The sequence below is a fragment of the Aedes albopictus genome, chromosome 3, assembly GCF_035046485.1.
Source record: "Aedes albopictus strain Foshan chromosome 3, AalbF5, whole genome shotgun sequence".
Lineage (NCBI taxonomy): Eukaryota > Metazoa > Arthropoda > Insecta > Diptera > Culicidae > Aedes > Aedes albopictus.
In genome coordinates, this window is record NC_085138.1 from 290,685,155 (window position 1) to 290,707,828 (window position 22,674).

Genomic DNA, 22,674 nt, shown 5'->3' on the forward strand with positions numbered 1-22,674 from the left:
GGGAAATTCCTTGCCTGAATCGCCCAAGAAACCGTTTTTCTTCGATCACAGTACGCAGTTGCGAAGAAATGACAGTTCAAATGGCAGTCACCGTGGAAAGTTTCTGCCAGGAATCGGTCAAGAAGTTTCTTGAGCGATTCCTTTCAAACACCAAACTAGGCTTTAGGGTGAGAGATTTCCGATAACTTCAAACTTCATCAGTTTTTCTTCTGGCTGCTCTTCTTCACTCAAACTTTTTAGAAATAATTGAAAAATTAAATTGCTCGAATTTGTATTATTGTTCACATGAAGCGTGGCATTCTATTTTTATGACTTTGTGAATGTACTAGAACTACATGATGGAATGTTGTTAAACTAAGTCCATTGCATGGTCAGAGACTGAGCAAAAGAAGTGTCAGTCTCTACTAAAACGGAAGTGCGTTGATTGTTACCTGTTGTATGATCAAGTTACAAATTTGTCTCAGTAAAACTGAAAAGAGAAAGTTCATATTGCTCCCTAGAATCTGTTCATGTGCTGTTCACTTCTACTTACCGATTAATTTTGCAGAGTGACAATAGTACAGTGAGTTGGACCAAATAAGACAAACGACGTGCATCAACGGTTTCAGCAACACTTTGCACTCGGAGAACTCGGTATCTTCCAGTTGCTGGAAATGCCGAGTCAGTGGATTCAGGTACAGTGTTATATCACGTGCTTCAGCCAAGGCTGCGAACAATCAGATACCGATCATTTGTGAACCGATCAAGAACGATTTGAAGGACGAACCTGTTACTACATTCTTAAACAGTGTCTTAAAACAAGGATAGTATGCGCTATCAGTGAATTCCAAGATCAGTGCCATGCTTCGGATTCTTTCGTGTCGAAGTTGTTCGTAGATATAGGTAAGATTTTTGAGTCGGTTGTTCCAGAAGTTGATCTCTGCGTTAGAGAAGATTGTGATTAGTCAAGTTCCGCTTGGCGATCATGCAGCTTTATTTCTCACCAGCGGATGGGACCGGATTCTGTCCACCGTTGAAAGCATTCGCACTGGATTCAAGCATTACGTCGTTCACCTGGGTGGCCCATTTGATTACGACACCTTCGATCGCGCTCTTCAGGTAGAGGTTGATCGAACATTCCGCATTGACCACTAGCTCTTTTGCGGTCTGCACACATTTATCAACTCCTACGGGCATTGGTAGAACGGTCTGTCCACTAACTTGACCCTGGACTTGATAGACGGTGCTTTTCAGGCTGTGAACCTGCTTTTGTACATCTTGTGCGACCATTTCCGGCCACCCTTGGTGATTCTCCGAGTTGGATAGCAGGGGTACGAAGATTTCGTCTACGAGGCATGACAGCTGATCGATAGTGCGAGTCGCTAAATCACCTACTACTAAACAATCTTTGCAGCCCTCGCGGGGCACTTCTATCGCATTTTTCTTAACAAAATAAACTCCTGAAAATTACGATGGACACTTGGTTGAGTAAGGGATGAATTAAGCAGGTATCGTCACACACGTACCTTTATTCTTTAACTGCTGAATAGGAAAACTTACTATTGGGATTAACTGTGCCGATGGAGTGAGTATAATTATCAAGACTAACGATGCAGGATTATCGAAAAATTCCTTCATAACTGCTTTGTGCTCTTCACTGTCGGGAGAAAAGCAGGTGGTATTAGCATTTGACATGAATGATACAACTAGGCAATGAGTAGTTCTACTCTAAGTGTTAAAGTGAATCTATTTTACTGCTTACAATGTGACTAAACGGTGCCATTTTTCCGGCTTCAATTTGAGCGTTTTCTGTACGAACGAACCAAGGAACTCGAACCGGGGATCCGAGTTGCTACTTCCACTGCCTCCATCCATTTTTTATACACCCTTCTTAGGTGGTCGTGCGCGTGGGATGGTGCGAAAAAACGGGGTGTAATTTATTTCTTTCTTTTATTAGCTTGTTGCTCTTAAATGTAGGTGTATTGCTTGGTCTGCGAGAAAAAAAAATGGAGAAAGATCGACAATGTCAAGTACCATTCCAATTTGTATTTTAAAGCCAATTAAGCGGCATTTTAAATTGTTGTATGAAGTTCTGTAATAATTGTAATTCAGTCAAGTTCAACCATCGTCGAATGGAAATCTATAACTTGCAATGTAACATGAGTTAGTCAACAGCTTTTTTTATAACAAATAGATTCTGAAACTTTAGTGGAATAAACCTAGAAAATCGCAGCATGTAACTGCAAATTATCTGTGTTTGTCAGCTGAGTCATGTATGCCCATAGTTTTACTGAGGCAAACTATAAATGGAGTTATTGGAAGCGTCTACGAGTGCAAATAGACTTTTCTCTAGAACGGTTGGTCTTAACCCTTCAGGACGCGCGCCGTTGTTAACCTTCACATACCCGCACCTCGACATCTCATTTTCAAAATGCTGGCATTTCGTCAATTTTCAGCTGATTTTTTTGAAGTCGCCCTCAATCGATCACAATTTGGTGCTAGTCTATTATACTCAAGTGGCCATGCAATATCCGGAACCATTCCGGAGATATTCCGGATTGTACTGGGGTCAGGGGGGGTGCCAAAATGGCAAAAAGTGATTATTTCGTGGGTTATTGCATTTGAATCATCAATTTTCAGCGTAACTTTTGTTGCGAGCAATGAAACACAACTGCAATAACCAGATTTGTATAAGTTGACCGGTCCGGACCACCGTGACAGGTTCCGCGGGGGCCTCATTGGGGACACTTTTGGTTTTCAACCAAAACATGTCATGCGACGTACCAAACTCCATGATTTCGAGAGAATGAAACAGAAAAGGTACACTGAAGTATGTATCAACTGATATGGCCGCTCCGGAACACCTGAAACAGGTTCCGTGGGGGCCTCGTTGGGGACACTTCTATTTTTCAACCAAAACAAGTCGTGCGACGTATCAAACTTCCTGATTTCGAGAGAATGAGACCGAAAAGGTAGACTGAAGTATGTATCAACTGATATGGCCGATCCGAAACACCTGGAACAGGTTCCACGGGGGCCTCATTGGGGACACTTCTGTTTTTCAACTAAAACAAGTCGTGCGACGTATCAAACTTCCAGATTTGAAGAGAATGAGACAGAAAAAGTACTCTGAAGTATGTATCAACTGATATGGCCGCTCCGGAACACCTGGAACAGGTTCCGCGGGGGCCTCATTGGGGACACTTCTGTTTTTCAACCAAAACAAGTCGTGCGACGTATCAAACTTCCATATTTCGAGAGAATGAGACAGAAAAAGTAGACTGAAGTATGTATCAACTCATATGGCCGATCCGGAACACCTGGAACAGGTTCCACGGGGGCGTCATTGGGGACACTTCTGTTTTTCAACCAAAACAAGTCGTGAGATGTATCAAACTTCCAGATTTCGAGAGAATGAGACAGAAAAAGTAGACTGAAGTATGTATCAACTAATATGGCCGATCCGGAACACCTGGAACAGGTTCCACGGGGGCCTCGTTGGGGACACTTCTGTTTTTCCAACAAAACAAGTCGTGCGACGTATCAAACTTCCAGATTTCGAGAGAATGAGACAGAAAAAGTACACTGAAGTATGTATCAACTGATATGGCCGCTCCGGAACACCTGGAACAGGTTCCGCGGGGGCGTTATTGGGGACACTTCTGTTTTTTCAACCAAAACAAGTCGTGCGACGTATCAAACTTCATGATTTCGGGAGAATGAGACAGTAAAGGTGGACTGAGGTATGTATCAACTCATATGGCCACTCCGGAACACCTGGAACTGGTTCCGTGGGGGCCTCTTTGTGGACACTTCTGTTTTTCAGCCAAAACAAGTCGTGCGACGTATCAAGCTTCCTGATTTCGAGAGAATGAGAGAGAAAAAGTAGACTGAAGTATGTATCAACTGATATGGCCAATCTGGAACACCTGGAACAGAGCCCATATAGCCGAGGCGGTAAACGCACGGGTATTCAGCATGACCATGCTGAGGGTGACGGGTTCGATTCCCGGTCGGACCAGGATCTTTTCGTAAAGGAAATTTCCTTGACTTCCTTGGGCATAGAGTATCTTCGTGCCTGCCACACGATATACACATGCAAAATGGTCATTGGCAGAGGAATCTCTCAGTTAAAAACTGTGGAAGTGCTCATTGAACACTAAGCTGAGAAGCCGGCTTTGTCCTAGTGAGGACGTTATGCCAAGAAGAGGAGAGGAGGAGGAACAGGTTCCGCGGGGGCCTCATTGGGGACACTTCTGGTTTTCAACCAAAAAATACCATGCGTCGTATCAAACTTCATGATTTCGAATGAATAAAACACTTTGAAGGATTGGAAGGTACAAAATGATGAGAAGACCTCTGGTCTTCCTAGGTTATGCTTCAGGAAATCCTGTACGCATGTGGAATGTCCACGTTACGCGTAATACGAACGATGATCGTCAGCAAGAGATGAACCACGCTTTCCCCTATAGCGAAACAAATATACACAAAGTTGTAAGAAACGTACAGTCATACCACGATTATGGTCACCCTCAATAATGGGTCATTTCCATTTCAATAGCGTAGTGAACTAACTAACTAATAATTGTGATAGAGGGGACAATGATTGTGCAATGACATTATGGTAGAAAGAAAATATTTTAGGAATATTGAAGACTAATCTCGTGCAGATTGTGTTGGCAACGAATTGGGATTGAACAGCAAGTATATTGTAGTATTTCATATGTCATTTATCTACTGTATATTATTTTTTATTTTAATTTTAAACTTGCATGCTGCTACCAAGGTAGGAACAAATAACAGGAGGATATAAAATTTTGCAATTGAAATTGAATACAGTCATGGAGCTATTTGTAATCCTATACACCCATATTTATTCTATTTCGGAACAAAGCGATTACATTGCTACAATGGTAGTAAAGTCTTCGAAACTGTAGTTTGCACAAATTGCAAATCAAAAGCCTAGAGATGGCTACTTCGATTGTTATCTGTTGTGTGTTGTTATTTAGATATAGAAGAAGTTAAAAACATATTATAAGTATAAAAAGTATTTTTGGAAATAAACATCTAACCTTTTATTTTTTCAAACATATGCCGATTTTTCCGAAAATATACAGCTTGTGTACGTTTTGTGGATTGCTTAATCTAAAATTAAAAAGAATCTATGGGAAGTTTTCTAGAGCGCCCTTTCAAGTCGATACCGAGTCAAGTCTACTTAGTTTTATCTTATTTCTGGCTTATTCATTCGAAATCATGAAGTTTGATATGTTGCACGGCAGGTTTTGATTGTAAACCAGAAGTGTCATCAATGACGCCACCGCGGAACCTGTGCTAGATATGCCAAGGTGGCCATATTAGTTGACACAGACTTAAGTCTATCATTTTTGGCTTATTCATTTGAAAACATGAGGTTTGATACGTCGCACGACATGGTTTGGTTGAAAACCAGATGTGTCCCTAATGAGGCCCCCGCGGAACCTGCTCCAGTTGTTCCGGAGCAGCCATATCAGTTGATACATACTGCAGTCTACCTTTTCTGTCTCATTCTCTCGCAATCATGAAGTTTGATACGTCGTACGACTTGTTTTGGCTGAAAAACAGAAGTGTCCCCAGTGAGGCCCCCGCGGAACCTGTTACAGGTGTTCCGGAGCGGCCATATCAGTTGATACATACTTCAGTCTACCTTCTCTGTCTCATTCTCTCGAAATCAGGAAGTTTGATACGTCGCACGACCTGTTTTGGTTGAAAAATAAAAGGGTCCCCAATGAGGCCCCCGCGGAACCTGTTCCAGGTGTTCGGGAGCGGCCATATGAGTTGATACATACTTCAGTGTACTTTTTCTGTCTCATTCTCTCGAAATCAGGGAGTTTGATACGTCGCACGACTTGTTTTGGTTGAAAAACAGAAGTGTCCCCAATGAGGCCCCCGCGGAACCTGTTCCAGGTGTTCCGGATCGGCCATATCAGTTGATACATACTTCAGTCTACCTTTTCTGTCTCATTCTCTCGAAATCAGGAAGTTTGATACGTCGCACGACTTGTTTTGGTTGAAAAACAGAAGTGTCCCCAATGAGGCCCCCGCGGAACCTGTCACGGTAGTCCGGATCGGTCAACTTATACAAATATGGTTATTGCAGTTGTGTTTCATTGCTCGCAACAAAAATTACGCTGAAAATTGATGATTCAAATACAATAACCCACGAAATAATCACTTTTTGACATTTTGGCACGCCCCCTGACCCCAGTACAATCCGGAATATCTCCGGAATGGTTCCGGATATTGCATGGCCACTTGAGTACAATAGACTAGCACCAAATTATCATCGATTAAGGGCGACTTCAAAAAAATCGGCTGAAAATTGACGAAAGGCCAGCATTTTGAAAATGAGATGTCGAGGTGCGGGTATGTGAAGGTTAAAAAAAAATACAACACTACCAAAAAACCTCGCTCGTCGTATACAGCGCCAGTGCGGAGCTGTTTTGGGATCAAACAGACGCGCGTCCTGATACGGCTAGTAAACATTTTGGGACCAGGATGGACCAAAATGTACAAGCAAAGCCAGGAGGATACAAAATGTAAGCAGTTATTTGCTTAAAATATAAATCAGGACGGTACTTGATTCATTATAGTAATTATTATACATATACAGGGTGTTAGGTTCCCGAGTGCAAACTTTTTAAAGGGTGATAGAGGACCATAAATGGAGAAAAAAATTGGTCTACGCATATGGTCAAATCTCAACCGTTACGTAGTTATTGAACTTCCCATGTTTATGACTCTTATTGCCTTAACTGGCAATAACTTGAAAATGGTCAAACTTATCGAAGTTTTTTTACCCTTATTCGAAAGATTATTGAATTTTCTAATAAATGGCATCTTTGAATCGATTGGTTTAGTTAAATAACTAAGTTTTCTAGAGCAAAATGGCTAAAAATAGTGTATTTTTATTGGTTGTTGTCAATTATCTTTGAAACATGCGTAATAAATAAAAATTCTTTCTTTGGCAAAGTTGTGGCTCCTGTTACACTCTACAATTCGTTCTTTGACACCAAACTTCTAGCTCTTATCGTTTTCTTGCAATTTTGATTTAAATGTGCGGCACTATGCGCAAAAAAGTGCTTTCCATGACAGTTGCAAATTTATGATCTGAAATGCGATGTTAAAATCGAAATTTCAACAAAACGATAAGAGATAGAAGTTTGGTGTCAAAGAACGAATTGTAGAGTGTAACAGGAGCCACAACTTTGCCAAAGAAAGAATTTTTATTTATTACGCATGTTTCAAAGATAATTGACAAAAACCAATAAAAATACATTATTTTTAGCTATTTTGATCTAGAAAACTTAGTTATTTAACTAAACCAATCGATTCAAAGATGACATTTGTTAGAAAATTCAATAATCTTTCGAATAAGGGTAAAAAAACTTCGATAAGTTTGACCATTTTCAAGTTATTGCCAGATAAGGCAATAAGAGTCATAAACATGGGAAGTTCAATAACTACGTAACGATTGAGATTTGACCATATGCGTAGAACAATTTTTTTCTCCATTTATGGTCCTCTATCACCCTTTAAAAAGTTTGCACTCAGGAACCTAACACCCTGTATGATAAAAAATCAAAATTCAAAACCATTTCAAAATATTTTCGAAGACATGTGGACGGTTTGAAAGTGATCGTTTATAGTTTCCTCGCAGTGAATTCAGCTTCGATCTTATGGCAGCAATGTTATACACTAAACATTTTGATACAGAATGAACTCCTCTCCTCTTCTTGGCGTAACGTCCTCACTGGGACAAAGCCTGCTTCTCAGCTTAGTGTTCTATGAGCACTTCCACAGTTATTAACTGAGAGCTTCCTCTGCCAATGACCATTTTGCATGTGTATATCGTGTGGCAGGCACGAAGATACTCTATGCCCAAGGAAGTCAAGGAAATTTCCTTTACGAAAAGATCCTGGACCGACCGGGAATCGAACCCGTCACCCTCAGCATGGTCATGCTGAATACCCGTGCGTTTACCGCCTCGGCTATATGGGCCCTCGTGTGAATGAACTCTCCCGATGAAAGGGTAAGTTGTAATACATTCTCTATCTATTGACATTAGAAGGATTATTTTACAATTTTCATTTGTAAATTAAATGTACGCTGCTTGACTTCGATCGTAGATGAATTCTATCCGGTTGGAATCTTTAAACTATCACTTAACTTCTAGATGCCGGTTCCTTAGAGCCGTAGTTCGATGCGAAGTTACAGTAGTTGCAGTACTTTATACGTATCAGTAAGTAGTACTTTATACGTATTAGTAAGCAGTACTGCACCTAAAATGACACTGTATTTGGAAGTTGCTCATCCTTGAAGATCATCCTAGAAATTGAACATCATGCCAGAACAAACTTTGAGCTAATCAATCCAAGAGCCAAGTTAATTGTTGATGTTTCGATCGAGCTCTGCATTAGAAAAATATCTACTAAATAGTTTTAAACATTACCTAAAAGCTATCTAGATTACGTATTAGTTTATTCATATTTTTAATCGTGTTGTGAAACGTTATTTATTCCGGAAATATTTCGGAGTTTTAATGACTCGTTCACTAACTGAGCACGAATTATTCTGCTGTTTTATTTGTCGCGTTCGGTGTCTTATCGCACGTTTCCACTAGACTTTTCTGCCATCTCCAGCGATACCAGAGCAATGATCAAGTAAAACATAAATTGGCCATAACACTACATTCCCAATAAACTCAATCGCACTTTGTAAAGATGAACATATCCACTACAGCTTTCTCTGCCGCAGTACTCGGCATTTGTTCAGTATTCATGCAGTCCTAAAACATAGTAACAATTACCTAGTCTAATAATCTACCAAATCTAATAAATATATGCAGACCCTTGACGAAGTCGTTTTGAACTGCAAATCTGTTCTCAGTCAGGACCAGTTTCTGTTTTTTTTTCATCATCAACACTTATTCTCATTTTGAAAAATGTTGATGTGAAATTTCGCTCTTTTTAAATTCAATAACATCAATTTAATTTAGAAAGGTTATCATGTTTTGAACATTTCACTTTTGCGTTATTCCTAAATATCAAACAAAATTGTTATTTTCGGATAGCTTGCTTGTTTGACCACAATATCATATTCCAGTTAAGAAATCATATCCTGTACAGGTTTTTCAAAACAGCCATGAAAAAAAATAAAAATTTGTTCTTTCGTAAGGGGGATTTCTATCAAGGAAACCTTGTGAACCCGGTGTTTGCTACTTCCAGTAAAAATGAAATGGCAAACCCGCGTGTCATGCCTCGAGCCTGTGTGCTTGTTAACAACGCAATCTTTGCTACACTCAACCACCAGATATGTATGTGTTGTCACAATCGATTTATTTGTCCTCAACAGAAAATTCGTCTATTGTTATTTACCGTACACACTTATATTTTTTCGCCGAATCTCGGCAAACAGATTGCCGAGATTGGCACCGCCGAGTGCTCGGCAATCATCTCAGCAAAAATACGATTTGCCGAGATCTCGGCAATCACAAAAATGACAGCTATCGATAGTTTTGCCGAAACCTCAGCAAATAGATTTGCTGATTGCTCGGCAAAAGTATTTTCAAAACAATAGGATTTGCTGAATCTCGGCATTTTTTTTTTGTTTTTATTTTAGGATGAAATGAAAAAGTTCAAAATAAATGGGAAATTTCGCCCCGCTTGGAAACACAATAAAAATGGTTATCGCTACGCAAGTTATAATAAGATATAATGAAATGATTGTCGAATATTTTCATTCGGATTCACTTCCTGGCAGGCAAAATTTCCGATCATCTCCTCGAGCGCGGTTGGGGTTGAAGTTTTATGTAGCCACTATTCTGTAGAATATTATATATAATCAATTAAAATGGAACATAATTAGCAATAATTTAATTGCCCACAGCACGTTTTTGAAGTCATACTTACACTTCTTTGGCGCTCAGCTAAATTCCGGATCTCCTCAGCACTCTGAAGCACTAATTTATTTTGGTATCTTTTTTTTCACTGCGGCATGAAGGCTGCAAAAGTGACAGTTGTATTGCCGAGATCTCGGCAAGCTCATTTGCTGATTTCGTTAGAATGTGTGTTTACCGATGGGCTCAGCAAAAAATGCTGTCAGTTTCCGGAGTTTTCAAACAAATTGCTGATAGTTCAGTAAAATCTTCTGGCCAATCTCGGCAAAAACGTTTTGCTTGCTGATATGTTCGCAAAATCTTGAGTTGCCGTTTGAAGTCGGCATATTTTTCTGCCGAGCTGGAGAATCAGTTATAAGTGTGTATGATGAACCATCCACTACGGATGGTTTCAAACAAGTCGTCGCATGCTAAACTTCAAAAGGCCTTCCACTAATTGTTGGCAGGGATGGGAACACTCACTTGCAAAGAGTTACACTTATTTTCTATTTTCTCAGCTAAGGAACGTGCAATCAAGAACTGATGTATATGGACGACTTTTGCCGAATAAAGTAGGGGTCGCACACGCATAACAAAGTCGTCACAGAGTTGTCTTCGCAGTTCCCTAACGACTTCGGTATGCGTGTTCGACCCCTACTTTATTCGGCAAACTTTACGACAAAATCACAAAGCAAAAGTCGTCTATACATCGTTCCTTGATTGCACGCTTCTGAGCTGAGAAAACAGCAAGTGAGTGTAACTCTTTGCAAGTGAGTGTTCCCATCCTTGAATGTTGGCATTGACGCTAATGCTCACCATATCATCTGGGACAGCTCAGACATTAACTTGAGAGTCTCCTGTTTGATGGAGTACTTAAGTAGTACAGATCTCGGATTATTTAACATAGGCAACCGCCAAACCTTCATGGTATCTGTCAGAGAGGAAGTGTTAGATATAACGCTTTGTTCTAGTAGAATTAGTCACGAGCTGACCAATTGGTATGTGCCAGATGAAGAATATTTATCGTGGAGCGGACCTGGTGTGATGGTTAGAACACTTGACTATCACGCCGAGGACCTGGGATCGAATCCCACTCCCGACAAACTCGCAAAATGTGAGTTCTTCCTTCGGAAGGGAAGTAAAGCGTGGGTCCCGAGATGAATTAGCCTAGGGCTAAAAATCTCGTTAATACAGATAAAAAAAAAGAATATTTATCTGACCATCGCTACATCTTTTTTGAACATGTGAATGTTACTTCGCATACTTTGCGTTTCAGGAATCCCCGTTCAACAAACTGGGATCTCTTTACTGACTTGGTTGCGGCCAAATTTCATGAATACTCACCATCCATTGACACTCCAAGTGATTTAGATGATGCCGTTGATACAAATACGACCTTCATCATGGAAGCTTTTGAAGAAGCATGCCCTCTGTGGTCTGTGAAGATCACAAGAGGAACCCCTTGGTGGAACTCTGATCTGGCGAAACTCAGGAAACAATGTAGAAAGAGTTGGAACAGACGACGTTCGGCTGAATCGGAGGCTTTCAGGTCGGCTCGCAAGGCCTACAGAAAAGCTCTCCGGTCTGCTGAACGATTCGGCAGGAAAAACCTTTGTACGAATGTTTTCAGTTTGAGTGAAGTCAGTCAGTTAAACGAAATCCTTGCGAAATCTAAGGATTTCCGAGTGAACGAACTTCGTTTACCAAATGGCGATTTCACTTCATATGATGAGGAAGTTCTAGAATGCTTATTCAGCACACACTTCCCCGGATGTGTGGATATTACATCTTCGGATGAACCTGATGCACTGGCGTAGCCACGGGGGGGGTTTTAGGGTTAAAACCCCCCCCCCCCCAGAGCCAAAATTTGTGGAACAAATTTTCAGTATAAAGCACTCTGTGACGAAAAAAATTTTCGGCTGCGCCGCTATTTTCAAACTACGAATACAATTGCTCATTACATTTTACAATAATGTAAATGTCTAATCAAAAAAGGTATCATTGACCGTTGAAAACCCCTCCCAGAGACAATTTCTGGCTACGCCACTGACCTGATGTCTTTTCTTCCTAGTTATGATTCTTTTGCTTCGGCTCGGATTATTGTAACTATAGAATCGATTGAGTGGGCTCTTAATAGCTTTGCTCTTTTCAAATCTGGGGCAGATGGGATTTATCCTATATGCTTCAGTAGGGATTTGATTATTTCAAACATGTTTTGGAAAAACTACTTGTTTGCAGTTTTGCTACAGGGTATATGTATTCCCAAATCCTGGCGGGATATTACTGTGAAGTTTATTCCGAAAGTGGGTCGTGAGTCGTATGAAGAATGAGTTTCAGACCTATCAGTTTGACCTCTTTTCTTCTGAAATGCTTAGGCATGGTACACTAATTACGTAACGCAAAAATTGACCATTTCAGACCCCCTCCCTCCCCCCATGTAACGCTTTTTGTATGAAAAGCCAAATATTTTTGTATGGATCGTAACGCTGAGCTAGACTCCCTCCCTCCCCCTATAGCGTTACGTAATTTGTGTACGATGCATTGTGGATCATCACATCCTCGATGTTCATCTGACTCACGTGCATCTTCACGTGAACGTGCCTACCAATCTGGTAAGTCCACTGTGACTCTTTTACACAAGGTTGTTTGCGATATCGAGAAGGCAGTCGCTCAAAGGCAATCCTGTTTGGGTGTTTTCTTAGATATCGAGGATGCTTTTGACAACGTGCCTTTCGATGCCATATTGAAAGCCGCACGGAGTCATGGTATACACCCTTAATTTAAATCGCCGACCTCAGCAAACGGATTGCCGAGAATCCAACAGCCGAGAATCCAGTAAAAATTTTCACTGAATCTCTGTAAAAGTTTTACCGAGATGTCGTTAAAACTTTGCCGAGATCTCGGTAATGGTTTACCGAAATCTCGGTAAAAATTTTACCGAGAATCAGTAAATATTTTACCGAGATATCAGCTGTTGGATTCTCGGTAAACCGTTTACCGAGATCAATTTCTGAATTTAAGTGTGTATCTCCAATGATTTCCAATTGGATTCACAAAATTTCTCAAAAACCGACATTGCGTCAAGCGACGATTAGGAAATTGAGTGTTGGTGGATACCCACAGGGCGGAGGTGTGGAATCTCGTAGCAGATACGCTATTTACTTAATAATAACGGTTTTCATACTTTACGGTTTTGTCGACGACTACCTAGCATTGTTAGTCGGTATGTGCATCAGCACCCTTTTCGACCTGATGCAAAGCGCCCTTCAGATAGTTGAGGGGTGGTGTCGCCAATATGGCCTTTCGGTAAATTCAAGAAAACATCTATTGTTCTTTTTACGGACAGACGAAACCGTAATGGCGTTCGATCTTTGCGTCTTTTTGATTCTGAAATCGATGTGACTGAACAGGTAAAGTACGTTTGAGTTATTGTTGATTTCGAGCTTTCCTGGACACCTCACATTGAGTTCAGAATCAAGAAAGCTGGCCTTCGGGAAATACCGGCGAACCTTTGTACAACTTGGTGTATAAAACTCAAGTATATCAAATGGATTTAAGTAACTGTTGTTCGACCAATATTGGTTTATGGATGTCTTGTGTGGTGGCAAAAGGACGAAGTGAACACGATCTAATCAAAATTAGGCTATCTCCAAAAAATGTGCTTAATGGCGATGTCTAGAGCGTTTTCTTCAACTCCTACAGCAGCGCTCGGAGTTCTCTTTGACGTTGCCCCATTACACATTCATCTCAAACAAGAAGCGCTTTCTTACACTCACCGCCTATGGGTAATCGGTGTACTAGAGGAAACTTCTGTGAACCGTAGATCAACACACACCTCATTGTTTCCACTTCTAGTCAATTGGGACAAAGTTGTCCTTGCTCCAAGTGATCTCACAATTGCTTGTAATTTTCAATATATGTGTGGCATTTTCCACGAAATTCCCTTCCCAGGAAAAGTGGACATCTGATTATCTGGAGAAAAGTATTTCAGACGCCATCGTACACACTTAGAATAAATTACAGTATTCGGTGAAAAAAATCACCGAAACTGATCTGTAAACAAGCAAACTACACACTTAGCAAAAATGACGGATTACGGTAAAATTTTACCGTAATCTCAACAGCTGAACGTACGGTAAAAAGTTCGGTGATTTTACAAAACACCGAACGTACTGTGAATCTCAGGAAAATGCATCTGTCAAAATTACCGAAACGTTCGGCACTTTTTACAAATTTACCGTAAAAATCGCAGAACGTACGGTATGTTTGTTTACAAATGAATTCCCAATATCACTGAAGGTACGGTAAATTTTACAAATTTACGGCGATTTTATGCAAGCACAAAAAAACAATATTTTTATAAAAAACGTCGATGATGGGATTGAATACATGACCTTCTGATCAGGAACCACACTTGCTGCCACTGTACAAGAGAGTCTTGCTTGGAGATGATGTGCAAATTCTAATAGGACTGATGCTTGAAGCTGCCGGCATGGCTGTCAAACGCATTTTACAGTAGTACGGTAAAATAGTCCCATCACCGATCTGTTCGGTAAAATATTCACAGGTATGCTGTAAATTTGTCTGTTTTCACCGGTTCTTCGGTGATTTCTTAGATTTTACAGATTTTCTCCTGCAATTTCATCGATTTCGCCGTAATACTGTACACACTTAGAATAAATTACAGTATTCGGTGAAAAAAATCACCGAAACTGATCTGTAAACAAGCAAACTACGGTAATTTTGACAGATGCATTTTCCTGAGATTCACAGTACGTTCGGTGGTTTGAAAAATCACCGAACTTTTTACCGTACGTTCAGCTGTTGAGATTACGGTAAAATTTTACCGTAATCCGTCATTTTTGCTAAGTGTGTAGGTCGAAGTTCGAATTGCTTGTCGAACTGAAATCGAGGAACTGAATTCAGCAAACGCTATTCACCTTGTAGAGTAATGCGGGGCAAAAGTTCGCACGGGGCAAAAGTTCGCAGTGGGTCTTTCTCTGAACACGAGTTAAAACCCAAACAAATTTGTATGGATTCGACACATAATCAGACCAGTTACTCGTCAACAAAAATTGAAACGATTTCGTTATGGTGTGGCAGAGTTATGCGAAAAAATGTGTTTCTAGGTGTTTTGATAGAATTTTTATACTTTTTGGAATAAGAATTTGTAGTAACAGGAAGAAGAAGAATCTCATAACCTCTTGATGTCGGAGAATTGTTATTCCATAGTAGTTCGAGAGGTGCACTCGAATAAACAATAAACTACTAGTGCTTCTACAGGGTGGCCACCGAACCGGGAAAACCGGGAAAAAGACGAGAATTCGGAACGACCGGGAAAAAAGCGGGAAAAAGCCGGGAATTTGGAATGATTACCGGGAAAATTGTTGTTAAGAGTAACTTGATCTGCATATTTGAATGTTTACACCTCATCGAAAATCTGCAAAATCAAAGCCAAACCAAAATTCTCCTGGGATACTTCTACGAAATCCCAAGGAATTCGCCTGTGCAATCACTTGGAATTTCTTTAAAACAGAACTTGGGATTCTTCAAGAAGTTTCTTCTAGAATTCCTGTAGGTTTTTGTACCGCTTGATTATCTCTTGTAATTCGATGAGATTTTTTCGAGGAAAGAGTTTCTTACATCTGAGACTTTTTCAAAAGTTTTTTTTTGGATTAACCCGTGTCCTTTCTTAAATTTATTCCAGTTTTTTTTTTCAGGGAATCTTTCCGAAATTTCATCAGGAATCTTAACAGATAAGAAAATCATAACCACTAAATTGGGTTTTAATCAAGACAACCTATAGCAATTTATTCAAGAGTTTCTTTTAAGATTTATCAAGATTTTCCTTCCGCAATTATAACAGGAGTTGCTCCAATCTTCAAAATTTCCTACGGGAATTCTTACCAGATTATTTTTTTGAAATCCCTCCAGAATTTTTTTCCTTTTCTTCCTGGAGCTTCCTCTGGGGCTTCCCTAAAACTTTCTTCTGGAATTCCTCCGAAAGCTTTTTTTAGAAATCAATCGGGAGTTCTTTCTGGGATTCTTTACAGAGTTTCTTCTGGTATTTCTCCAGGATATCATTCTGTTACTCATCCATCTCCACGAGTTCTTTGCACGATTTCTGCAGGAGTGCCTTCTGAAACTTTGATTTTGAAAACTTCCAAGAGATTTTGCTGAATTTTATCTTTATTTTATATTTGCTTTTGGAATTTCTCCATTGTTTCTTACTGCGTTTCCTTCAAGAGTTCTTCTTGGGCACCCTCCAGGAGTTTGTTCAAAGAAACCTCCAGGAGTTGCTTATGAAAGTTGCTTTTGGAGTTGCTTCAGGAGTTGCTTTTGGGCATCCTTCAGAAGCTCCCTCTGCAAATCACCCAAGAGTTCCTTCTGGATGATCTCCCAAAATTTCTTACAAAAACTTTACGATAGCTTTTTCTGGAAATACTCCAGAATCCTGAAAATCAAACTACTGCGGGAGTTTTGTAATCGAGAACTCTTCCAAGAGTTCCTTGGGAAACCTTCTAGACATGTGGGAGATTCTTTTGGGAATCCTTCAGGAGTTCCAGGAGAAATCCCTAGATCGAATTCATGATCCCAGACCAAAAGTTCTATTCCCTAATTGCCAAGAGACTGACTAAAATCCTAAATTCCCTAAAGGAACCTCTTCTAGAATAAATCCATTAACCCTCGAGCGATCGCGCTGTTGTGTTTTATACAACACAAGGTGGAATCGCTAACAGAAGTTACTGGAGAAATCCAAGATAGTATTTTTGGAGTAATCGAAAGATGAAATCTCGGACAAAACTTTGTAAGAACACCAATGAAGTTGCGTTAGGGCACCTACGCTAATGAATAAAATAAAAAAAAATGGTTCGATTATCCTCCATGTCCCGGATAATTGAGTGCGACCTTTGCTGATTTTATATGCACATCTTACCTATTATAGATCTGTCATATAGTTAGCTACCACTTCTACACTTGTTTTTTTTTTAAATACAAGAAAATAAGTAAAATAATGAGTGAGGGAAAGCTTGAATTATGCACTATTTGGAGCTGAATGAAAATATGTTGTAAGTAATTGTGTAGCATACGCCTTTCATGTCATCATTGGTAGTTACTTCCATTTTTTCCATAGATGCATTACGTCAAGAATAGTATTAAACTATAAATATCTAGTACATAGTATTCACAGGATTGCAAGTGCATTTTTACATGGTACTTATCATCCATATGATACGAAAATTGGGCGTTACCTACTAAAAAATGTGCATTTCAAAAACCGGGAAAATTTCAGAAATCGTACCGGGAAAACCGGGAAATAGACGGGAATTTCAAAACTGATATTTAGTGGCCACCTTGTTCTTGCAGAAAAGAACATTGTTAAAACCTTGACGGTGGGGCAAAAGTTCGCAGTAGCTGTGGGGCAAAAGTTCGCACTAGATTTCTAAATGTAGTACATCAATATAATTACAAAATCTTTGAAGCAATGATGGTTTCGCATAGTAACTACTATATATGTATAATATGTGTGGTATGCACCCTGAAATCGTTGGGACAGAGGGTCTGAACTTAGTTTTGTAAGAAGGTCGATTGTAAGACAAACATTATGGTCACCTAAATGGTGAAATCAAGAAATGAAAAATGGTTAAAAAAAAAAACATTTTATGCAATTCAGTGTCATAGTTTCTATTTTATACTACTCATTTCAGTATCATAATGGCCAATTTTTCCGTACCGGTTCATAATGCAACTGAAATGAGTTGCATAATGACAAATAGTTGCATAATGTTCATAATGAGTTGCATTATGAAAAAATCATTGCATAAAATTTTATATGGGACTCGTTGCAAAACTCGATTTTTTCAGCACTCTTCGTATTTATCCAACTCAGCAAGCCTCGTTTCATAAATGTACGACTCGTGCTGAAAAAATCAACTTTTTGCAACTCGTTACATAAATAACTCTTAAAACATTTTATTCGTCATCCTCGTCGTGTCTTTTCGTATGTTTCTGAAGGTCATGTTATGTTCATCAACTCTACTGGGGATTTTTATAGTTTATTTTGTAAATTCACAGTTATAATTCATCACTATACTGACGGGGATAAGATTCAATAACGGTCCCGTTCAACAGTTTTGCAGCATATTTGATTTTGTTTTTCATGTATTTTGTGCAACACGTATCTCTATGATTACTCCACAATGTATTTTGATAACTTCAGTAATGCTGGAAAGGACAGCTTCTAGTTAATAGTTGTGGAAGTCTTCATAAAATACATTGTAAACCAAAGCTGAACACTAGGTCGTATTCCAGTTGCGCCGTAATGCTAAGAACAGAAAGAAACAGATTTCACGGCTAGAGTGAAAGGACGAACATGAATTACCATGAAATAAATGAATATCACACCAATAAACTACGCTGTTCAAGGTGCGAACTTTTGCCTCGCATAATGCGAACTTTTGCCCCCACTATGGGGCAAAAGTTTGCATTGGAGTACTTGTATTAAAAATTGTGTTACTAAAACAACGAAAAGAACGTGAAAAAATCTAGTACTTCGTTTTGAAGGCAACATGATAGGGACCCGTTTAACGAAGAAAAACGATATTATTTTCTTTTCGTTTGATAGCTATTTTGTGAAGTCTGTTAGGTGCGAACTTTTGCCCCGCATTACTCTATGGGTACTAAGGTGGCCCACACTTATATGAAAAACAAAAAAATCGAAAAATGACAAGTCTTACCTCCTAAATCAGTTGTTTTGAGCTCCCAGAAGCTACGTTAAAAATTTGAGTAAAATCAATCAAGCCTAAGGGGGCGCTCAAAACGCTTGAAGTTTGTATGGGAAAACTTGGCCAAATGTATGCAGAAATTTCATGTTTTCGAATTTTGCCGCTAGGTGGCGCTGTAAGCGTTCAATAATCAAACCCTTTGGTATTATTGTAGGTGACTATATGCCAAACAACTTTGTCGAAGTCCGCAAAGTGGTCCAACATCTGTGAAAAAGTTAGTAAAGTGAGGATAAACTTTATTGTTATTTTTCCAATACATAAAGGAATAATATCAATAATGAAATCTCAATACTTTTTGCCTAGGGTATAACTTTTTTCACAGCCGTCGGATCACTTCGCGGTCTTCGACAAAGTTCTTTGGCATATAGTCACCTATAATAATACAAAAGGGTTTATTTATTGAACGCATACAGCGCCACCTAGCGGCAAAATTCGTAAACATAAAATTTCTGCATACATTTGGCGAAGCTTTCCCATACAAACTTGAAGCGTTTTGAGTGAAACTGAAAACAAACGTCACGATCAGCTGATCGGTTTGTTTACATCTTTTTGGCAACAAATACAGGCGAACATATACGTTGAACCGGAACTGTGATAATCGACATCGTACCTGGCCATTCTTCCATCGCTGGAAATGAAGTGGTTGATGACGATACGCTTATGCTTTAAGACGAAACTGGAGGAATTTTCTCATGTTTTGGTATGTACATGAGTATGGGTCAAGGTATCTCCTGATTTTTTTTCGTGGTGGAAAATGTTTTCCATTTTTGCAGAAACCATTCTTTGTGAAATTTGGTTCAAAAATGCAAAAAACGAAAAACATTTTCCACCAGGAAAAAAAAATCAGGGGTACCATCTACACATCTACATGTGTACGAAAACCGATTTCAAAAATATTGCTTCGTTAATAAAAAATGCGAAATCCATTTCCTCATATTTTGGTTTTTGATTTTTAATCAAATAACGAAGCAATATTTTCAAAATCGGTTTCCGTACACGTGTAGAGTATGGATCAAGGTATCTCCTGATTTTTTTTCCAGAACCCTATTACAGTTGTAATTCTGGTCAAACTCCTCCTAAGGAATTTTTTTTTTGGCCACTGCATGAACAAAGTACCTACAAGTTTTCCTATGGATAAACGATAGTGCAATTGTTTTGATGCTTCAAAATGCTTTCGTGCTAGCGGAAATAGTTATGATTATAATATGTATGCTTTTATCGTTGTTGTGCTAGCTAACGCAAATTTATCATGCAAGCCGTGCTTTTGCCATCTCGAATAGTTTGTAGGTGTCTGCATTTTCTTCAAACAAACAAATCTATATAGTGGCAGTGGTTTGTGCCATCAAGCGGGGCATAAAACTCAAAACGATTTTATAGCTAGTTCTATCGTCTATTTATTTATGGGTCGTGCACGTGGCGGGTATTCCACTTTTATTAGCCTGTTTCCGCGGCACGCGAACTGATACCCAAGTGAAACTTAGATTGTCAATCATGTTTTATAAATATGAATAAATCGATTCGTTTTCCTTGGTAGAGGTTAATTCTTTTTGCGTCTTAGCTCGGTCGGCGGCCATGTTGGAAAATTGAAAATTTTGTGAAAATTCCGGATAAAAGTTGGTTTTTGTGATATTATACATGGTTTTTGCAGTTTTTTTTTCTTTCGTTGGTAATCCATAAGGGTAATCCATAGATAGGCGAAGGTTTAATCCAAATCGAGCTGTAATCCTAGGTAATATGGCATTTTCGGATTTTGAGCACAATATACCATGATTTTTAAGAAAATTTCACTTGCTCTTCCACAATACATTGAATATTCACCGAAAACCTCAATTCAATTAATCATTCTACTGTTTTTAAGGGAATTTTCCGATTTTTTACCATTACGACGTGTTACGTAACAGCGATCACATACCTAAAATTTGCTTTATCTCGTAAATCTAACAAATCTTTTCCATTTTTTGTATTGTTCTAACTAGTATCACAACAGTAAAATCACATTTAATGAATTTTTGAGGTTTTTCTGCTATTTTAAATATTTCGACCGCGCCCGACACGGATCCGTTCCGATTGAGATCCGTCCGAAAACTAGCGAAAGTTCGGTCGCAAAACTTGGCTGAAGTGACATCCTTTGGCTTTCGTGCTTGGAGTTTTTTTTTATGAAAATTATTTTTCATAAATAAAATCGGTATCTATGGCAGTGACGTGCTTTGTGTGCCACTGTTCCATTCCACTCCATTGCATGAAGTTCAGACGGTCGGTATCATTTCTGGTATGATAGGGAGAAGACGGTTGGGGATTTCCGTGGTTGTGTGAAAGGCATACTCGGCTAGAGATCATAAACATGTGGGAGGTAGCTGGGTTCGATTCTTGGCATGTTTAAGGATCGGTTTGGGCTGAGACTTGACTTCGTTGATATTACCTACACATTGCTGTATTTTGACAAAAAATGAAACAATGAGAATACACTCAATTTTGTTTTTACGCGATGCATCCGTGCAAAAAAAGTTCGTATAAAAAAGTTCTTGTAACTTCCAAGGAAAGTTTTTTACGCGATTCGCCTTTCGCAAATGACCAGAATCGCGTAACTTCGAGAAAATCGCGTGAAAAAGTCGTGTAAAAACAGAATTGTGTGTAGCTATTAGAACAATTTTGAGTCATTTAGCAAACATTATTTGATTTGAAGTAAAACCAAGATAAAAACACTTCAAAATATTTTTTAATTTAAAAATGAATTTCTTTAAAACATAGTAAACTAGAAAAGACGAGATAATTCATTTTAATTTTACTACTTATGCTTGTCTACTTATAAAATATTAAGCTGAAAAGCAGGCTCTGTCCCAGTTGAATGTAAGTCCAACAAGAAGTAGAAAAAGTCGGTTAGTTGTTTAGTCGATGTCTCAGCCTTGGGTTATGACATCGCATCACCGGGCAAAATTGTTGAATGAATTCCACATTCCACATTTTGCAGTTACGAACCTATCCTCAGATTTGGTCGTGTCTAGTCCGTCGTGTCGTTCCATTGAATATTCCGGGCCGGGTTACCCCCTGCCACCAGCTCATGTTTGACGATGGCGCTTGCTCGAAGGGTTATGAATGAACACCACAAATAGCTTTTCGTCCATTGTCGTGCTCTAGCAAGGCTTCCAATGGTTTGTGATTTTTGATGGTTTATTTTGCCCACCGCATGCCTTCGGCAACAAGTTACCGGCTGATCCACTTGTTGGACAGGAAACACCAGGAAGTGATATTGAAAAGGGTGCCGTGCTGTAGCTACGAGGGTATAGCCTGTCGACTATGTCGGAAAACTCCAATGGTAATTATTGAATTTATTACCCTCATCGAATCAACTGACAGGAGCTTTGATGGTAAATAACATTTTGTGGTTTGTGTTCGATTAGGCGTGACGATTGCCCAACTATCGCGTTTTGATTTAATATACCCATTGGGATATGAATGGGGGTTATTGAATATCACAATTATCTTGGAACAAACAGCTTGGCTAACAAGCCAATCAACATAATCAATTGAAATATGACATACATGCTTCAAACCACATCATTCAAATTGGATGGTAATAAATAGCTTATTTGAACGGGTTGATGTTGCTACATAATTAGCAGCATCCATAACTGTTTTATATGATAAATTTAATCTTAATGTAATATCAGTAAACATCTTTTGTGTTTACATTGAGTAATTATCGCTGAGACTGGCCGGCCCACTATTTACAGCTTGCCTTTAAAAATGCTTTAGGTGGCGATTTTCTGAAAGTCCTTGATAAAAAGTAAGGGAAATCCATTTGGTTATTCAAATTGATGAACCCCTCGTTAGTTAGAGTCACAACAATTTTTGCGGACCCCTCGATTTTGGTCAAGTGTTGGCTCATTTAAACTGTAATAACTCCAAAGTTTCTTCCAAAATTCCTTCAAAATGAAACGACTACTTAGGCCGGTCTAAGCGAGAATTACTCAATTAATAACACACACTACCCGAATA

At 39.2% G+C, this 22,674-nt stretch overlaps 1 protein-coding gene across 1 annotated transcript; it reads right to left on the reverse strand.

Moving 5' to 3' along the window:
* Positions 1-322: 322 nt before the first annotated feature.
* LOC134292248 (dynein beta chain, ciliary-like) lies at positions 323-20,779 on the reverse strand. Its single transcript, XM_062861241.1, has 7 exons — positions 20,591-20,779; positions 1,742-1,970; positions 1,506-1,636; positions 984-1,439; positions 767-919; positions 533-706; positions 323-469 (listed from the first exon to the last, which is right to left on the reverse strand). The coding sequence occupies exons 2-7, from the start codon at positions 1,852-1,854 to the stop codon at positions 405-407; spliced, it is 1,092 nt and encodes a 363-aa protein (XP_062717225.1). The 5' UTR covers positions 1,855-1,970; positions 20,591-20,779; the 3' UTR covers positions 323-404.
* Between the last annotated feature and the right edge of the window lie 1,895 nt (positions 20,780-22,674).

What these genes read in the sequence shown, in the direction of transcription:
- LOC134292248 (XM_062861241.1), bottom strand. Translation starts at nt 1,854, where the DNA reads ATGGATGGAGGCAGTGGAAGTAGCAACTCGGATCCCCGGTTCGAGTTC. An exon ending in TCAGCAGTTAAAGAATAAAG is followed by an intron (nt 1,440 to 1,505) that starts GTACGTGTGTGA and finishes CGTAATTTTCAG; the next exon opens with GAGTTTATTTTGTTAAGAAA. An exon ending in TCACTCTGCAAAATTAATCG is followed by an intron (nt 470 to 532) that starts GTAAGTAGAAGT and finishes TTCTCTTTTCAG; the next exon opens with TTTTACTGAGACAAATTTGT.